The sequence below is a fragment of the Maniola hyperantus genome, chromosome 8, assembly GCF_902806685.2.
Source record: "Maniola hyperantus chromosome 8, iAphHyp1.2, whole genome shotgun sequence".
NCBI classification, from domain to species: domain Eukaryota; kingdom Metazoa; phylum Arthropoda; class Insecta; order Lepidoptera; family Nymphalidae; genus Maniola; species Maniola hyperantus.
The window spans coordinates 5,361,819-5,380,408 of record NC_048543.1 but is presented as its reverse complement, the minus strand read 5'-3'; the positions used below and the strand labels follow the sequence as shown (position 1 = coordinate 5,380,408).

General features: G+C 36.8%; 3 protein-coding genes across 3 annotated transcripts in view; 1 reads left to right on the top strand and 2 right to left on the bottom strand.

Annotated features, from left to right (window-relative positions):
* Nucleotides 1–1,045: 1,045 nt before the first annotated feature.
* On the bottom strand, nucleotides 1,046–11,646 carry apn (apnoia). The gene is made up of 4 exons (XM_034971120.2): nucleotides 11,600–11,646; nucleotides 6,642–6,757; nucleotides 4,144–4,316; nucleotides 1,046–1,204 (listed from the first exon to the last, which is right to left on the bottom strand). The coding sequence occupies exons 2-4, from the start codon at nucleotides 6,751–6,753 to the stop codon at nucleotides 1,046–1,048; spliced, it is 444 nt and encodes a 147-aa protein (XP_034827011.1). The 5' UTR covers nucleotides 6,754–6,757; nucleotides 11,600–11,646.
* LOC117984486 (uncharacterized) lies at nucleotides 10,036–13,938 on the top strand. The gene is made up of 2 exons (XM_034971115.2): nucleotides 10,036–10,442; nucleotides 12,098–13,938. Exons 1-2 carry the CDS (start codon nucleotides 10,037–10,039, stop codon nucleotides 12,649–12,651), a joined length of 960 nt encoding a protein of 319 aa, XP_034827006.1. The 5' UTR covers nucleotide 10,036; the 3' UTR covers nucleotides 12,652–13,938.
* Nucleotides 13,939–14,917: 979 nt separating this feature from the next.
* Nucleotides 14,918–18,590, bottom strand: part of LOC117984482 (acyl-CoA Delta-9 desaturase-like) — a 28,419-nt gene continuing 24,746 nt past the window's right edge. Inside the window, exons 7-8 of the mRNA XM_034971110.2 lie at nucleotides 18,147–18,307; nucleotides 14,918–17,554 (exon numbers count right to left, since the gene is read on the bottom strand). Of these exons, the coding sequence (XP_034827001.1) occupies nucleotides 17,346–17,554; nucleotides 18,147–18,307 (370 nt within the window). The 3' untranslated portion in view covers nucleotides 14,918–17,345. The remainder of the gene's footprint in view (nucleotides 17,555–18,146; nucleotides 18,308–18,590) is intronic.

Genomic DNA, 18,590 nt, shown 5'->3' with positions numbered 1-18,590 from the left:
AGAAAGGAACATGAAGGTTTTCCAGAATCCGGAATTGCAAAGCAACTTTTTGTGGCCGCCTGCGACAGGATAAGTTTTCTTGACCAAGCCCAGATATTGGCCAAGACCAAACCAGCGCCACATAGGTATAATATCCCTTTTCGTAGGAAATTCTATTTTAAACTTGACAATTTAGTTTAGATATTTTTGTACAACTTTGTCTTAGACTCATGGCCAGTATTATTACAAATCCCTATGGATTTATAACACCCATGTTAAATTACTAAGATACCTGTCTGTATGAGCAAATATCAAAATAATTAAGCGACCGGCATTGTTCGTGTCATAATGGACGGTATGAGGCTTAATCTGACCTAAGCTTGCGACGCTTAGGTACACGACACGACACATCTCTGATAAAAACAAAATTAAATATTGTGTTCAATCAGATATAAAGACTTAATACCTTTATTATATTATCGATAGACGTTGGGGTCCCAAGGTGCTGGAATATCGGTGCCGGAAAGCGCAGCATTACAAGACCCCCCTATATAATGAAAAATAGGTAGTGTGTACTATGCACACGGTAATGACGAAGGCGTAATAATTCTAATACAATCAGCTTTTAGGCTAGTTATACGTCGCTACGTTTTATTAGGTTTGTAGTGCCCTGAATCGATTAGGTAAGTCGAAAAGTCTTCTGAATGTAGTATTCCCATTTCCGCGAGATCTTCTAGCACCTAACTTGTGAATTGTTAAGTATTATATCAGTTTGCGATTAGCACACTTAGTTGTTGTTATTGGCTGAACTTATGTTACCTACTCTTGCTACAACTATTTATTTTAGTTAGGTAGTGAAATAGATAGCAGTTGCAATTATCAAATTGCCAAATTCGGCTCAAGGGCTATGAGAACTTAGGCCCACTTGCACCAAAATAGTTAATCTGGTTTAGTTAAATTTTGTAATGGTGTCACTTTTTGACAAGTTTATCCCAGGGTTGACAAGAAAAGGACAGGGATATTTTTTTTAATTTATAGACATTGAAAAGGCTGGTGCAAGTCGACCTTAGTCGGATATCGTGGCGTCGTTGTCGGATCTGCCCCACGGCGATAAGAGAGGGCCAGTCGGGGGCCATGGAGCAGGCAAAGCAGGTGCAGGCAGGAGCTCAGCCCGTGGGTGGAACACTAACGGTGCTGGTGCCGCTGAAAACAGCCTCGAAACGGCCTAGAAAAAGAACAATATATTTTAAGCCTTATTTTTGCAATAAGGAAGTTTTCCTGTGATGCAAAAAACAAACCAAAAACACATAAAATGATGTCTGCGACTTCGTTCACGTTGATTTAGGTTTTTAAAAATCCCGTGGGAATTCTTTGATTTTCCGGTATTAAAAGTAGCCTTCCTTCCCCGGGATGCAAGCTATGTCTGTACCTACCAAATTTCATTGAAAGTCGGTTGAACAAATGAGTCGTGAAAAGCTAGCAGAAAGACAGACAGACACGCTTTCACATTTATAATATTAGTATATAGATATTAGTATATTAGTATGTATGTTGTAAATAAAAATGTTTAAATAATATGGTGAAAGAATTACTTATTTTAATATCTTTAAAAATGATGAAGTAATTCAACTTGTACCTAATGTATCCCGTACAAAGATAAAATACCACCGGTAAAATATAGTAAAATATCCTAACTTTTACTCTCTTGTGAAGATAAGTATACTTAACTAAAAAAAATCTTATGATTTTTTTAATAAAAATTAAAAAACGTAATTTCCTTATTGCTATGGTCGGTCGGTCACGGTCACTACAATGTTGTGATGGTGCAGATGTGAATTGATTCAGGTCAAGTGTACCTTGGGTTCAGTTTTGTTTTTGTAGCAGTTGGTACCTACCTATTTAAGACCGTGCACCAATTACGGCTTCGCAATGCGAAAGTTTTGCCCCACGGTCTAGTGGTTTGTGCATGATGCGCGAACAGACAAAATACATAATATAACAATTTATAAAGTACTAGATAATGCCCGCGACTTCGTCTGCGTGGATTCATCCCGGGATGCACCAAATTTCGTTAAAATCGGTTGAACAGATGGGCCGTGAAAAGCTAGCAGACAGATAGACAGACAGACAGACAGACAGAGAGACACAGTTAAATACCTAGAGCGTGACATAGGATACTTTTTATCCCGGAAAATCAAAGAGTTCCCACGGAGATTTTTAAAAACCTACTTAAATCCACGCGGACGGAAGTGGCGGGCATCAGCTAGTAAATAATAAATCTTGCTAGCTTTCTACGGCCCAACCGTTTTTTTTAATTCAATTTCAACCCCTTACCCCTTGACTGCAATCTCACCTGGTGGTAAGTGGTGATGCAGTCTAAGATGGAAGTGGGCTCACCTGGAATGGCAGTTTTTATTAAACCCATGCCCTTTGGTTTCTACAAAGTATCGTAAGTATTGGGGACACGGCTTTGCCGGTAGGGTGGTAACTAGCCACGGCCAAAGACTACCACCAGACCAGACCAGAAATTTAGAAATTAAAAATTCCAAATCCCTGCCAGGAATTGAACCCGGGACTTCCCACTAATAAGACCACAGTGCATACCACTGCACCAGGGAGGTCGTCCGTTTAATCTATTTTGACGAAATTTGACATATGGACTACGTTGCTGGTATCATCTACTTAGTAGGTACAGAGATAGCTTGCACCCTGGAGACGGACATATATACTACTTTTTGTCGTGGAAAATCGCGTGGGAACTCCACGCGATTTTCTAAAAACCGAAACTTACGCGGACAAAGTCGCGGACATCATCTAGTATAATATGTTTCAGACCTTGGTGGAAACGCAGTCTACGTTTCAACCAGATTAGCATAATTTACTGTCCTGAAAAACCTTTCGTTATTTTTAGGGTTCCGTACCCAAAGGGTGCTAACGGGACGCTATTACTAAGCCTGGTCTGTCCGTCTGTCCGTCTGTCAGCAGGCTGTATCTCGTGAACTGTAATAGGTAGAGAGTTAAAATTTTGACAGAATGCGTTTTGCCTATTACCGCTATAACAACAAATAATATTTAAATAATAATTTCAAAACGGCCGCCATGAAAATTAAAAAAAATTAATGAGGATTATTTCTTATACGATGGTACGGAACCCTTCGTGTGCGAGTCCGACTCACACTTGACCTTTTTTTGCTTAGATTACGAGTATAATCCCGTGCAACATAAAGTAAAAGTGCGTGTTAGAAAGGCTGTGTAAAATGTAAATGCCAGTGTTATTTCCTGCAGACTTAAATAATATTACTTATTACTGTTATTTCTTTCACTTCAGCCTTTTTTTACGAAATCATTAAATTGGCTTACTTTAGCTGATGCCTGCGACTTCGTCCGCGTGGTTTTTAAAAATCCCGTGGGGACTCTTTGATTTTCCGGGATAAAAATGTATGTCACTCTCCAGGTCTTTATTTATACCCATGCAAAAAATCACGTCAATCCGTTGCAGCGTTGCGACGTGATTGAAGGACAAACAAACACACTTTCGCATTTATAATAAGAGTACTGACTAGCTTATGCCCGCGACTTCATCCGCGTGGATGGCAAAATTTCAAACCCCTATTTTACCCCCTTAGGGATTTGATTTTCAAAAATCCTTCTTAGCAGATGCCTACGTCATCATAATAGCTATCGGCATGCTAAACAGCCCGATCTTCAGTGGTTTGAGCTGTGCGTTGATAGATTATTAGACATTTGAAACAATTTAAAATATATTTAAAAGAAGCATCAATTTTATTTAAATCTGCTTTAGGTATAAATATTGTAAAAATAGTTTAAATTGGTTACAATTTGAATTATTTTTACCAACGCAGATATTGATTCGTCCGCGTGGATTTATGTTTAAAAAATCTTGTGATAACTCTTTGATTTTAACCAATAGTAGCCTATGTCCTTCCCTGGGATGCAAGCTTTCTCTGTACTTTTCGTCTGAATCAGTTAAATAAACGGATGCACTAGCGGACTTGGTTTAAAAAAAACAAATATTGTTTTTATACTTAAAGAAAAGTAAATATTAATAAACACTGCCGTAACCCATGTGAGGGCAATGGGAATCAATTAGGGGAAGGTCTAGACTAGAACAAGAACGCGCCTGAATAAAGAAATATGAATTACCTGGCTCACAGCTACAATCAGGAGCACAACACCGATCGCAAGGTTCTTCACTGATATGACAGCTAGAGCCATCAGGAGAGTGGAGATGACGCCCAGTGTGAACATTACGGGCAGGAAAATGAATGACAGGCGTTTCAGGGCATTGTGTCCAAACGTACGGCCGACGTTGCTATCTGAAAAGCAATACTTATTAATATTATACCTAAGGATATTTTGTCAGTGTTTTAGCGTTTAAACTATCGTGAGTGATTTCCATTATACATATATCACACACCGGCTTTACTCACGTGTTTAGTCGACGTTAGCCCACCTAGTTTCGAGCTAACCCCATCCGGGGTCGATTTTCACAGGGACTCAGACTGCTTCAACCGACCTCAACCGCGACGCGTGCGCGAACTGAGTCCCTGTGAAAAAGGACCCCGGATGGGTTCGAAACTAGTCGGGCTAACGTCGACCAAACACGTGAAGCCGGTGTGTGATATATGTATTGTGAGTGGTTCTTTGCAAGTTCTTAGTACTCAACCCACCTCAAAGGTAGGTAGCTTGCATCCTGGGGATGGATGGATAATCTTTATCCCTGGAAAATAAAGAATATTTGAAGATGCAGGATTTAAATAAAAATGCCGTGAGATGTCCGGACACTCAGCAGAACTGAATCTTTGTCCATTCTAATAAAATTTTGTACTCTGTCTCATTCACGTATAATGAGCATTAGGTAAGTAGGTATCTACGCGCTACCCATTCAATGAGTTGGATGATATAGGCACACGAGTAGAATATAGGTCCCCTTCGTCCGTTCAAAAGTTTTACTTCCATAAAACTAAATCTAAAGTGAGTGAACTTGCGGGAAAATGCTGGACCTTTTATTGGGCAAATGACCTGTTGCCCGTTGCCTGTTGGGTGAATGAATGTCTAGGACCTAAGGTATGTAACATGTTTACGTCCTACTACTTACTATGTTATTGTTACTCGGATATATTCTATGGTATAATTTTCATTTACTTATGGAAAATCTGTTCACCCTTAAGCAAATCAATATACCTATTAACTTTATTTACACATCTCCACCTCAGGTGTTGATCGACTAAATCTAAATTTAAATTCTATCTAACAAAGTAGGTACCAATATTACACGCTTCAGTTAGACTGGTAAAACCAATTTTCATCTCCACGTAGGTACAAACTAAGCACACGATTGAATTCTCTCCCAAGAATGAGATATTAATTTATTATCTAGAAAATTCAATCGTGGTAGTCTGAACGAAAAACTTCAAGAACGTTTGTAATCTGATAGTCTAAAGTAAAATGTTGAGATCAAAATCACAAACACGAAATCACAACTAAAACTAAACTATGTACCTATACATATTAGAAGTTCAGTACCTAAGTAGTAGTATTTGTAGGAAAATATAATAGATACCTACCTACTCTTATCAGTAAATAAATATATCAATGTCTTACTATAAAAGCGATTTGCATGGATAATAATGTGGACTGAAGAAAACAATTTGCATCTCTTCGCACGCGAAGAAGCCAATACGCCTCTTATTACTCTTTCGTGGAATAAATAACAGAAAATCTAATGAGACTCTAGTTAGTAATTGTTTTCTGAGAAACTTTCATAGGAAATTGGATTGCAGGCGTACGGATATTTATTTCAATTTAATTTTTGTTTTTCGGATTTACTTCTTTGAACCGCTTATCGGAACGGAATATCAAAGCTCCTCAGAAATATATGTAAGTACATAAAAGAAGAGAGAAACTGACTGAATGACATTATATCAACGTACAGCTCAAGCCGGCGGTCTTGAAACGTGTCCATGTAAGTTTTCTTTAGGTATGGCGTAGAAGCTCATTAAAAATGATTTTCAGACATTCCACCCAAATGAAGACTAATTTTCTAAATATTGTATAAAAGGCAAAGGTGACTGACTGATTACGGATTGTGAAGCTGAAATGGCAATGGGCAGGGCACATAGTTCGTAAAATCGATAGACGTTGGGGTCTCAAGGTGCTGGAATGGCGACCTCGCATCGGAAGTCGCAGCGTTGGAAGACCTCCCACAGGGTGGATGGACGACATCAGACGAGTCGCAGGGAGCCGCTGGATTCAAGCGGTGCAAGACCGTGGCGTGTGGAAGTCCCTACAAGAGACCTATGTCCAGCAGTGGACGTAGATTCAATTTTATTATTGTAATCTTAATGATCTAGTCAGTTGTTTCTAGCAGTTGTTTTCATCCTTACTCTATGTATAGCACTAGACAGACATTCTGCTGTTTCCACCAGGGTTTTGCGAGGATGTGTGTTAAGTCCAGTAAAAGGATCGCGCGATTTTCAAGGCACAGATCATCCTACTCTACTATGAAAATGAAGTTTTGATAGAAATCTTTTGCTACGCAGTATACGCTTCCATGCATAGGTATCCCTGATGATAATAGCAGTTTTTCTCTGGTTTTAAAATGTACTTATTTTATATTAACGTGTTATATCTATTGTTACCTTTATTTATAAAATCCACAAGCCCTGAGGTTGATACATCCTCACAATGCACTAAAGTTAACAAGAAAATAGCGACATAGGCCAAGGATAGTACTCCGAACATTCTACACATTTTGGCTAGAATAAAGATGCGCCGAAAACTGATGATTACAGGAGGCCTGCTTGAGTTTGACTGGAGCCATTATGATCGATTGCCAGGATATAAAGTGTCCTACGGAAGACAATAGTCGGCAAGACCAAACATTGAAAAGAAAGTGCAGGACAACGTGATCGTGCGGTTGAAATATCGACCCAGTTATTGACCACCAGTTAAGGACTAACGCCGAATCATTAACGGACATACATTCCCCTTGGACATCGAGAACTTCCTTCGATCCCTATCGCTACAGCGCCATGGTGAAAGTGACGATTGTCTAGGCACTATGGCTGTTTAGAAGTATGTATAATTAAGTAGGTAGGTACTTAGAATTAATGAGCATCCACGCTATCGTAAATTCAGTTTGATTGATTTTGGTATAGAAGTAGAAATAGTAAGTTGCTTGCGAACTGACGTACCAACCTAATAAATTCCAAAAGTATTTTTGAGCAAAATATTTATATAGGATTGCAAGGAGTGAGATGGTAGTTTTAATTTTTAAGTAAATATAAAAATATAGCCATATAAAAATCATAAATACTTAATAGTAGAATAAAAGCATTTCTATATTTTGTGCATAATCAGATTTAAGTACCTAAGTATTTAAAGTACTTAATATCTCTTTCCCACTTTACTTTTACAGTAGGTACCTAGATATTTAGTTAGATAATAAATTATGCTTTATTTTCCTTTTAATACAAAGAATTTCTTAGATAGGAGGGGCAATGGAACACATATTCATATCCCATGTAATATACGAACCGACATGATTCTATACAATTAAACATTATGTGAGAAACTTACTAGTAGCACAGAGTTAGTATATAGTACTACTATTAGACCAAAAGCTACTTGAAAGAGTACTCTTATTCATTTTCTAAATCAGGGATTTTGCTATGAATAAGATCATGTCTAATGCTTATGTCCCGCTCAACCCATTAATCTTTCGGAGCTCTGCATGCTCTGCTCTCTCTGGTACATAGCTAAGACACACAGTTAGGTAGGTTCAATTTCGGGAAAAAGGTCAGCCGCCAAATCCAGCTTGGCTAGGCAGCGTTCGCGAAGCTTCGTGATGTCTTCTTATCCAATATTCTTCAGTGCTTGAAAACCAAAGTCTTCGAACGGGGCGTGTCGGCAGTGATGACATAATGGATCCGAGACATGGTCGCTAAGTATGGGCCTCATAAGAAAGCTCAGAGTAACGATGTAAAGAGCTATGCTTGGAATTTATCTACGTGATCAAGTCAGAAATGAGGAGATCAGTAGAACTAGAGTAACTGGCATAGCTCAACGGATTGCGAAGCTGAAGTGGCAATGGGCAGAGTGCATAGTTCGAAAAACCGACAGAGGTTGGGATACTGAGGTGCTAGAATGGCAACCTCGCTCCGGAAAGCGCAGCGTTGGAAGACCCCCCGTAGGTGGACAGATGACATCAATCGAGTCACAGGGAGCCGCTGAATTCAGGCGGTGCAAGACCGTGGCGTGTGAAAGTCCCTACATGAGACCTATGTCCAGCAGTGGACGTCTATCGGTTGAGAATGATGATGATAATGATGAAATCAGGGAAAAACTATTTATAGCTGGGGAAAAACTTATTTATTGTTTTAAATTGTATTCGTGACTTTAATAGTAGCACGGTAGGTTATGTCTTATGATATAATTCATTTAGTTTTTAGAAATGATTAGGGAAATTAGGCTCGTGTGTGTGTGTGGTATAATTAAACACGGTCGTATCAAGAATCACATCACGTATATGCGTATCAGTCGGTGAAACTATGGGAGCGACGACACGAGCGCCTTGCTCGTCTGTCCGTGACCGAGCCTATGCAAATGGCATGCATTTGGCAATAATATGGGCCATTTCCTGCATACATGGAATGCAGAAAAACTTTCGCCCAATATTGGGAACTTGTGGCATTCTTTGTTTTTTATAACAAACTTTAAGGCCCCCAAGACACGGGTCTGCCCGCGTAATTCAAATTTAATTTGGTTTTTCACAATTTGTAAACTAATGCGACAAAGTAGACTTATTGCATTCAAATTTTGCCCCTAGCAATATCATCTTCACAGGTTTTTAAATCTTTACTTGAAAGTGTCCAGTTTAAGTAATTAGTCGAAATAATGACGTAAGAAGTAATTTGCGAGTATCTCACGTCAAACTCTGCGACGCGCCAATCAAAAACGCGAACTTTTGCAAACCATCAAGATGAGGAAGGTCGCATATTTGGGGCTACGTGAGGTATGAACTCCTACAACTCATCATGATGGGAAAAGTTGCCGGTAGAAGAGGCGTCGGTCGCAGAAAAAAGTCCTGGCTGCGCAACATCCGGGAGTGGACAGGAATCGCGAGTGATGCAGAAATATTTCGTCTCGCGAAGAACAGAGTAGAATACGCTAAGCTGACTGCCAACCTCCGCTTGTCAGAGAGGCATGCAAAGAAGAAAAATCATGAAATTTGTCAGGTAGCATGTAGCAATCCGTAGATTTTTTGATGAATCTAATTTATAAATTGATATACTTATAATAACATCAACAGCTTTGTGTGAATTGTAAATTCGAACCTAATTGAATAATAAAATTTATATTTACTGCGAATTATACTAAATCGAATAATTAATAGGTAGGTACTTATTAAGTAGAAGTCTTATTTAGATAACTATTTTAGTTTGAGTCTAAAGTTTGAAATAATATATTTTTTAAAGAAGAATATTAATATCAATTAATATAATTATGAATAATCTACGGATATCTAAGCAAATAAAATTATGAACGGTGAAACGCGTTACTAGAATGATAATAATGATTACTTCTTATTATTTTCTTTTTCTGCTCAAAACTGTAGTCACTTTTGATTTTTTTCTACTTTCATTTGACGGCTTCGTCTTATATATTATTTTGTAATTGGTTGAACTAATTTAGTTAGATTTCCAATCAATATACAAACCGAACTATAGTGATAAATAAATAAACTCAAGTCGGATTTGCCAGAGGGATTCTCATGTGGATATTAAGTTAAGGTTCAGAGTTTAAACTGCTCTAGGTCTGCTACTAAACTTACTATTAAGTCAGTTCTTTACAATTACTTACATAACAGCTTGAAAGCGGAAAAGCTATTTTAAAATGCGTGTAAGCAGTGGTAGAAATATTTATAGCTTTGTAATACTTATACTTGATCTAGCATCGCTTTTTTAATTACGACACGTCCCTACCATCGTGGCCTTATAGTGAACGCCGACATCAACTCAGTCAACTTGCAGCGATGCGCGCATGCGCCGCCATTCTATTTTTTGCGGCGTGGCCATGTTTTATTCACGCGCAAAAATCGCATTCACGCGAAAACAGTCCAAACTTCGCGAATGGAATAAATGAAAATTTAATCCGTCTTGTACCGTGTGTAAAAAATCTAGGTCTTTCGAAATGTGTAGGCGCATACGGAGCATGGCGCGCGGAAAAATCTCTTGAAGCGGACGCGTACACTAAACCTAGTGTGAGGTTTCCCTGGCAACGTTACTATAATGTTTCCGACGATGAACTCTATACGAAGCTTTGTGACGGAGCGGAGAGACTACTACAACGTCGTTCACTAAAATTGAACTTGAATGAAGATTATAGTCTACAACTGCGAGTAACTGGAAACGGATCGTTGAATGTCGACGTCTTAAAAAGTAATAACCTTTATGTATATTTTTATTTTCAAAGTCTAGACAGTAAAATTTTAAGATACCTATTAAAAGTGAATTTTACTGTGACAATAATAAAAAATTAGTTGAATTTTCAAATTTGTATAGGTATCTAATGAACGTTACCTACTTTAGATTTTTCCCTACGTTAACTTTTGCATCTTTTGCAAGTTCTCTTTTACAACTTTCACTTACTTAGTAAACTTAGTAACATGTGAAAGTAATTAGTTTCTGCGATAAAAATTCTTAGTCTAACTTTATTCTCTTGAAGACTCGAATTCTGAGAAAATGTCTGCCTACACATTTCATATCAATTATTAACTTATCTTACTAACTAGTCTACATACTGCTCGAATTTTATTCTTTAAAAAAATGTAACTTATTAAAGTAGATAAGTACATAATAAGTATAGGCAGGTAGGTATCTACCTATAGTCCGTGACAGGTCGAGATGGCAATCGGGCAGGTAACTCTCGCACAGCTCCCGCGCTAACCCGGTGCGGGCGAGCGTGGGTGACGTGCGGGTGTGCGGGGCATCCCCCTACCTCATACCCTGATTGTGATAATTAAAATTATGCAATTGCTTAAGAATTTCCATTTTGCGGTAGGTAATTATAGTGCATTGGCAGGCGATAAAAAACGGATTGCATGATCAAACCAAATCATCAATACTTTTTAGATCTACACGCAAAGTGGGACTTTCTTAGAAAATTAATAGCTATGGCATCTTGAAATTGCAACTTGTTCAAAGTAGCAATAACATGGATTATGGAACTTCTCTAACAATCTGGATACAATTTCTATTTACATACCTATCTATTTTATCCACTTTTTAAGTTTATCTAGATATAGTGGCATCCCTGAGGCATGAGTTCTTGCAGGAATTCAAGGATAACGTGATTTCTCCGAAACGATTCTTACGAATCGATTGAACTTTTGTATTCATAAAAAGTTGACGAAGGACGAAGTCGCAGGCATAAGCTAGTCTAAATATATAAAAGGAAAAGGTGACTGACTGACTGACTGACTGATCTATCAACGCACAGCTCAAACTACTGGACGGACTGGACTGAAATTTGGCGTGCAGATAGTTATTATGACGTAGGCATCCGCTAAAAAAGGATTTTTGGAAATTCAACTCCTAATAGTGGTTTAAAATTCGTGTAGTCCACGCGGACGAAGTCGCGATCATAAGCTAGTTTGATATAATTTTCTCGAGAAAAGTAAATCTCTATAGAAAATAAAGAGGCATAACCATACTTTAAAATTGTAATAATTAAGAAACATACATGCAAAATAGTTAACCAGTAGGAAAATTATATGTACCTACTCAAAATAAAAAGTTAAGAACTCAGCTGCTTCTGCTGAGCCGATTTTTATGAAACTTCATTACCTAAGTACAAAATTTTGACGTGAACTTCCGGATGCCCATTTTTGTATCATGATGACGTGTAAGGATTGTGAATTGTCAATTGATAATGATTTTGTCATTGAACCTCGGGTTCCAACTTCCAATCCTAGTTCTGGACTCTGGAGGATTGGTTCCGTTGATTACGAATTAATATTATTATGGGTAGTTAGGTAGAATAAAACGGTTTATCTTAAAAGTTTGTATTTAACTCAAGTTTTATTTAATTTCAGGTGAACTAGCATCGGGAAGAACCAGTAAAAAGTTTGAAAAATATTTCTACGAGTTGGTGCCATTTATACTATTGCCAGGTCTCTTAATGTCCGCAGTCTTGCCGTTCTTCTTGCCAACTTTAAAATTGATGACCTTAGGAGCTGGAATGCTTAACAATATGGCTCTCACAGGCGCTGTGTTCACTCTATTAAGAAACAATGCATTCAACGATAAATATGAGAAGAAAATAATTTACTTAAACAATGGTTACCTCAATGACAAATTAGAGCCCCTTGCCGACAGCCACTCTGAAATTATTGTTGATGGGGATTTTGACAAATATAATGGTAAATACCCTGATAACTTCGCTACTGTAGAAACGAATGATGTTAAAGATTTTCATTTTGCTGGCCAAGAACCGCTTGAAACAGGCAGTCTTATCAGTTCAGATTGGCTCAAACAAATCACGGGAAAAGATGATGTTAAAATTTTCCAAAATAATTTTGTAGGAAGTGATTGGAGAAAGGAATACAATGACGGAAAGCAAACAGAATGGGTCGGTAGAAATATTTGAAAATACGTATAGGAACACCTACTTTCATCACAAAATATTGTACTAGAATACCATGACTAGTTCAGTAACCTCGCTTGATAAAAATATACATTTATAGGTTCTTTTTTTTTAAGTGATCTTGAACGAATGCTTGATCTTGTTTGAATCTGTATATTTTGTCCAACATTTAAGAATAATGTACTAAGTTTTGAAAATCAGAGTGATAGTAGGTAATTTTGTCAAGGTGAATTACTGTATAATTAATTAGGAAAATATTTCATTGGCGAAGTGCATTGTGCTCGGTGTGGCACTACTGAAAGCCATAAAGCAAATTAAGAAGAAGAAGGAAAATATTTATTTTCCTGAGATCAAAAGACTAGCTCGGAAAAATAAACAGATGGATAGACAAAAAAGTTCATGTGGGCATCATACTTGATAAATTATTATGACGTGAATTATTATAGATTAGCAAAAAAGTGCTTAGTAGGTGTAAAAATCTTCTATAAATAAAAAAGTCAGCTATAAATTATATTTAATTACTTTTACTAAAGGATTGTACTTATATCTTGAGTACCTAGGTGTTTATTAGTTTGTAACAAAGAATTTCTAAGTACTACTTCGTGTTAACGCGTCACTATTTAAACAGCTGAAATTAATCTATCTATATTTATATTTTGAAAACTCAGCTGTCATTCAGTTGCTTAGCAATATGGTCACTAAGGTGACGCAGGCCGCTCGACCAAACCTATTTGCTTTTCACTTGACATTGTATGAGATAGGTGAGAGGCACGATGATTTTCACCGAAATCAAGGGTTTAGGAAAAGTATTTTTGAGAAAAATCTACTGAGTTTATGTTTGCAAAGTATAGTTATTTCAACTAATGAATAAATAAACTATGTCTAATGTTAAATTTCTTTAGAATTTTCATACCCCTAATCTTATTTATTTACGCCCAACGTTGTCATAAATTTAGTGTTAAAATATAAATCTTTTGAGGCTCGTAACTTTAAAATCAATATTTTTTCAATGTTTCATATATCAATAAACCTATATAATGACGAGATTTATCAATATAATACTTAGTTTCGAGCGTACAGTATCAAATAATGTAGTAATTACCCTCCTACGTTTGTATGCCCATTACATTTTTTGACAAATTGTCGCTTAGTCACTTATCTAAGTGACTTTCTTAGTCACTTGTCTAAGATAGTGACTCTTAATTTTAGGCGTAAATGTACCCATTCGAAAAAAATATTCGCAATAATTATTTAATATTTAAATATTTATAGGTACCTAAGTAAATTAAAACAACAACAATTATTTATCTTGTATTTATTAAAATACTGATACCATTAATCTTTATTTATTTTATACCTATCTTAAAGACTAACACTGGACTTTATAGTCAAGATAGGTGCTTCTTTAGGGGACCATTCAGACAACATTGTGTCATATTCAACCTGCATTGCATTGTGTAAAGGTTGACACATATTACTTGAAAGGTCCCCTCAGGAAGCCCCTATCGTGAAGATAGGGGCTGATGAATTCCAGTGTAAGTTTGCCGGCAATAAATTAAACTTAAATATTTGACTTTTGCTAAGAATAAATTAATGTCAGTTAACTTAAACAGTCACCTCTTATAAAAAATTACTAAGTACTATCACATTATATTTAATTATCAGTACTAGTACCTATAATGATAAGTAGTAAAATGAAAAATTTAAATTCATTATCACCAAGAGCATGACGTTATTTAAATCTATGTATCTAGTCTAGTATCTACTGATCGCACATTACCAATATATAGCACGAGCCCAGGTCGAGCTGGCACTCAGGGAGGGAACGCCCCGCACACCCGCACAGCCCCCGCGCTAACCTGGTGCGGGGCGTCCCCCCCGCCTCATACCCCGATTGCCATATCGACCTGTCGCGGACTATACCTACATCACATGTCGCACTTGTAAAAACTAACACATTAATTCTGAAAGTTCAAATGACGTTATCAATATAGGCTGCGGGATGATGATGTCACCTTAATAACTTCAGCAATTTCAGCGTAAGTTGTGATTTAAGTGATGTAAGTTTAATTTTTTTATAATTAAACTTACATCATCACAATGATCCTCTCCAATTGAGCGTAATAATTAAGAACGAGAATAGTGCATAGAGTACCTATAGATTGAACCTAGAATTTTTCAAAGCTCAAATTTCTCCCAGAATTGACGCTGCGTAATAATTCCATTTTTAATTTTTGTAAGTACTCACAAAACCATGGTAGCCTAGTGGTTAAGACGTCCACCTCCAATTCGGAGGTCAACGGTTCTATCCCGGGCACGCACCTCTAACTTATCGGAGTTATGCGCGTTTCAAGTAATTACTTAAATATCACTTGCTTTAACGGCAAAGGAAAACATCGTGAGGTAACCTGCACACCGGAGAGTTCTTCATAATGTTCTCAAACGTGTGTGAAGTGTGTCAATCCGCACTTGGCCAGCGTGGTAGACTTTGGCCAACCCATTTCTTATTCTGAGAGGAGACCCGTGCTCTGTAGTGAGCCGGCGATGGGTTGATCATAATGAAGTACGTACTGAAAAATACAACGCGGTTTTGGAGCGGGTGATGAATACTGTAGTGTGCGATCACTTTTTACGCCAATCGTATTATGATGATGATCCAATGATTTAAAATCTTAATATAAAAAATGATTTAAACTGATTGAGTAGCATAATAATATAAATTAAGAAACAGTTTAAACTGCTGTGCATAGAAATTTGCCTTGTTTTCTTTTTACATTCCTTAAATTCCTATGTATTCCTAAATAATATGTATTCCACCATTAAGTAAGCATTTTCAGATATTCCAAAAGATTCCAAGCCGGGCCGGATCAGCCCTCGAATGATCGGAAATTTAATACTAAATAATAGCTGTGATGTAGATATACACATATACCTACTTGAATTACACGTACACAGACCACGGCGCTAAAGCACTAAAGTTCCTAGTAGTATTTCATCAGCAATTTTGAATTTCGAATAAATGAACGAATGGGTTCTGAATAAATCAGGAATAAATGGATAGATTCTCATAAAGTACATTTCTTTCAATGTCTACACCGAGAAAAATAGTACGGTATTTTTGTAAACCCTAGGGGTATATTAAATATCATAGACGGTTTACATAAAAATAAAGCTCGGTGGCTCCCACGTGGATAAAAATTTAATAGTACAAAACGTTAAAAAAGTAATTATTTTAAGTCGTATAAACATTATTGTTACTTTTAACTTAAAACATTTTATCACATGTGGTTGCCGATGAGTTTAAGAAACTTTTGTACAAAAACAGATTAATATAAATATTATAAAATTATGAAAATATAGTTACTGTGTACATAATGTAGTGAAAATTGTAACTTGTGAACTTAATCACAAGTGAGTAAGAAGGAAATAATGACAAGCTTATGTAGGGACCTACCTACAATAGAATTTATACATACTTACTACAAGCTACTTCAAAAAACTTTGATTGGTTTTACCTATTGACCTAGACGATTAATAAAAAATAACCAAAATTTTTTATCAGAATTGCATACCTACTAATATAATTTAACAAATAAATAATTAATTAGAATTTAAGAATAAAATTAAATATTACAACTATCAGTCGAGAGGTAAGAAAGTTTCTATTATATCCATTTTGTGGAAAAGTAAGAAATACGAATACTTACGAGTAGGTATGTAAATAAATTAGATCAAATAGTTAGTACCTATGAATAGTAGGTATATGTAGGCTTTAGGAAAGTGATTTTATAGGCATCGATCTAGCTATTGCAATACACTGAGCAATTGTAAGTGTATCTAATGCAAGAAAATGCATAAATGAAAATACGAAGTAACATAGAGCATGCCATTTTAAAAGGTGAATTAGAACAACACTTTTATTTAGAGACCCCTCCCTTACTTCTACTTAAATAAAAAAATATCTAACTGCTAGCAGACGGCATTCTGAGGCAGGGCTCGAATCAGGCTCACAGTGTTTACTAACGGCTGAAATTAATACTTAGTTAAATACTTAGTTTACGGAAAATTTGATAATATTAATACGCATTAATTTACTTCAGAGTTTCGGAATTTAGGTGAAACACTTAAATAAAATACAAATAGTTTATGCAATATTATGTCATCTCATGTTTAAAGAATTATTACTCCATTGGACATTTAAAAGTAGATCGTCGTTAATGTAATGTGCGCTACTAGATATCTCATATCACTCTCACAACCAGTCGCTTAGTAGGTTAAACAAAAAGCCATAGGGATGCAGGCTCAATCCCTGCCAGTTCGGTTTTTTTTTTGTAATAAGTATTAATTTATCTGTAATCTGGTGTTAGCAACATTGTTATATTTTGTAAAAAAATTACCATACAATTTTTGACAAATAATAGCTTTGCTAGCTTAGATTTGGAAATTGGTAAGTTATCGACAGATTACAGATAGGATTGATTATTTATTATTAGTTTCGGTCGTACGTCGCGGCGTTCGTACTTCGTACTCGTCATGTTGGGCTAGGTCGATGCAAAGCTGATACCTATGATCTGCGAGAGCGTCATGCTATTCTACTCAGTCTGCTAATATAACTGCTATATTAGATAGATCATTTTATTATTGACACATTGTATAACAAAAAGTACCTAAGTGCAAACAATTACATATATCTTATTCTACTTTAGTTTATGAGCAATGTCAGCTAGCTTTCTCTCTTCCTCAGTCAAGTCTTCGTCATCCCAACCCCACACGGGGTTTTCAGGGTGATGGTGGTCTTCGTCACTCTCTTCAGTCTTCTTGCCTAAGGGGTGAGATCCGTCCCCTGTCCTTGTCACCCTTTTGCGTATCATTTCAAGGGAAACTGTTTTGAGATCGTACGCTAAACCTGGAATACAAAATTTGAAATAAAATCGTTATCTATTTACTTGAAAAGTGAAAAGTTTAACCATTCGTCTAACACCGCGTTATACCAATGATCATCGTCAAGACTTTTCATGACGATGATTATGGCGATAATGATGGTGATGATGAAGATAATGATTTAAGATTAAGTTTTTTAAATGGGCTGCGCAGGAGGTCTTGAATGAACCGAGCATACGAGGCCAAGTGGAGCTAAGGCGGGAGGTGGCGAGCGAAGCGAGCGATATGCACTCTCTGTACCAAAGTTCGTCACAAATCACTTAAGTGGAAAGGTAGCGGACAGACAGACACACATTCGCATTTATAATACTAGCACATTAGTATGGATTGTAGCTATGTAGAATATTTTATACTAGCTGATGCCCGCGACTTCAATCGTGTGGATTTAGGTTTTATAAAACTAAAAATCCCGTGGGAACTCTTTAATTTGCCGGAATAAAAAGTAGCCTATGTCACTTATGTCACTCTTGCAACGTGATTGAAGGATAAACTAACAAACAAACACACTTTCGCATTTTTATATAATATGGGTAGTGATTAAGTAAGTAGGTACTTACCATATTTAGCGGCGAAGTCAATCAATGCTGTTGATAAATTTGTACTATAGTTGCCAAGTTCAGCTGCCTTGTAGTCCCATGGGAACACGTGGTGGTAGTTGTGCCACCCCTCGCCGAATGCGCAGATCGCAACAGTTTTGTTATCTGTGGCGCCTATATATCTGAAATAGCAAAAAAATTCAAATAAGATCCGTCGTTTTCAGAAACGATGATCATTGATCAAATAACCATCAAATCAAATATTCGAACTATAAATTGTGAACAATCATCTAGTAGTATTATAATCTCATGGTGTACGTGCGCATACGCGCGCCTTTTGTCACACGCACATCTCGTACAAGCGCAGGTAAGTAGGCGCTTATAACCATACGCGCGAGCTGCGACGGACGCCAATACATAATTGCTATTGATAGTTGATACCACATTGATACCCACTAAGCGCGG

Excerpts from the sequence above, each read along its gene's own strand:
- apn (XM_034971120.2), bottom strand. The coding sequence starts at position 6,753 with ATGTGTAGAATGTTCGGAGTACTATCCTTGGCCTATGTCGCTATTTTC. Across the intron at positions 4,317-6,641 it reads TGTGGATTTTATAAATAAAG|ATAGCAACGTCGGCCGTACG; the intron begins GTAACAATAGAT and ends ATTGCTTTTCAG. Across the intron at positions 1,205-4,143 it reads TGATTGTAGCTGTGAGCCAG|GCCGTTTCGAGGCTGTTTTC; the intron begins GTAATTCATATT and ends TTCTTTTTCTAG.
- LOC117984486 (XM_034971115.2), top strand. The coding sequence starts at position 10,037 with ATGCGCGCATGCGCCGCCATTCTATTTTTTGCGGCGTGGCCATGTTTT. Across the intron at positions 10,443-12,097 it reads GAATGTCGACGTCTTAAAAA|GTGAACTAGCATCGGGAAGA; the intron begins GTAATAACCTTT and ends ATTTAATTTCAG.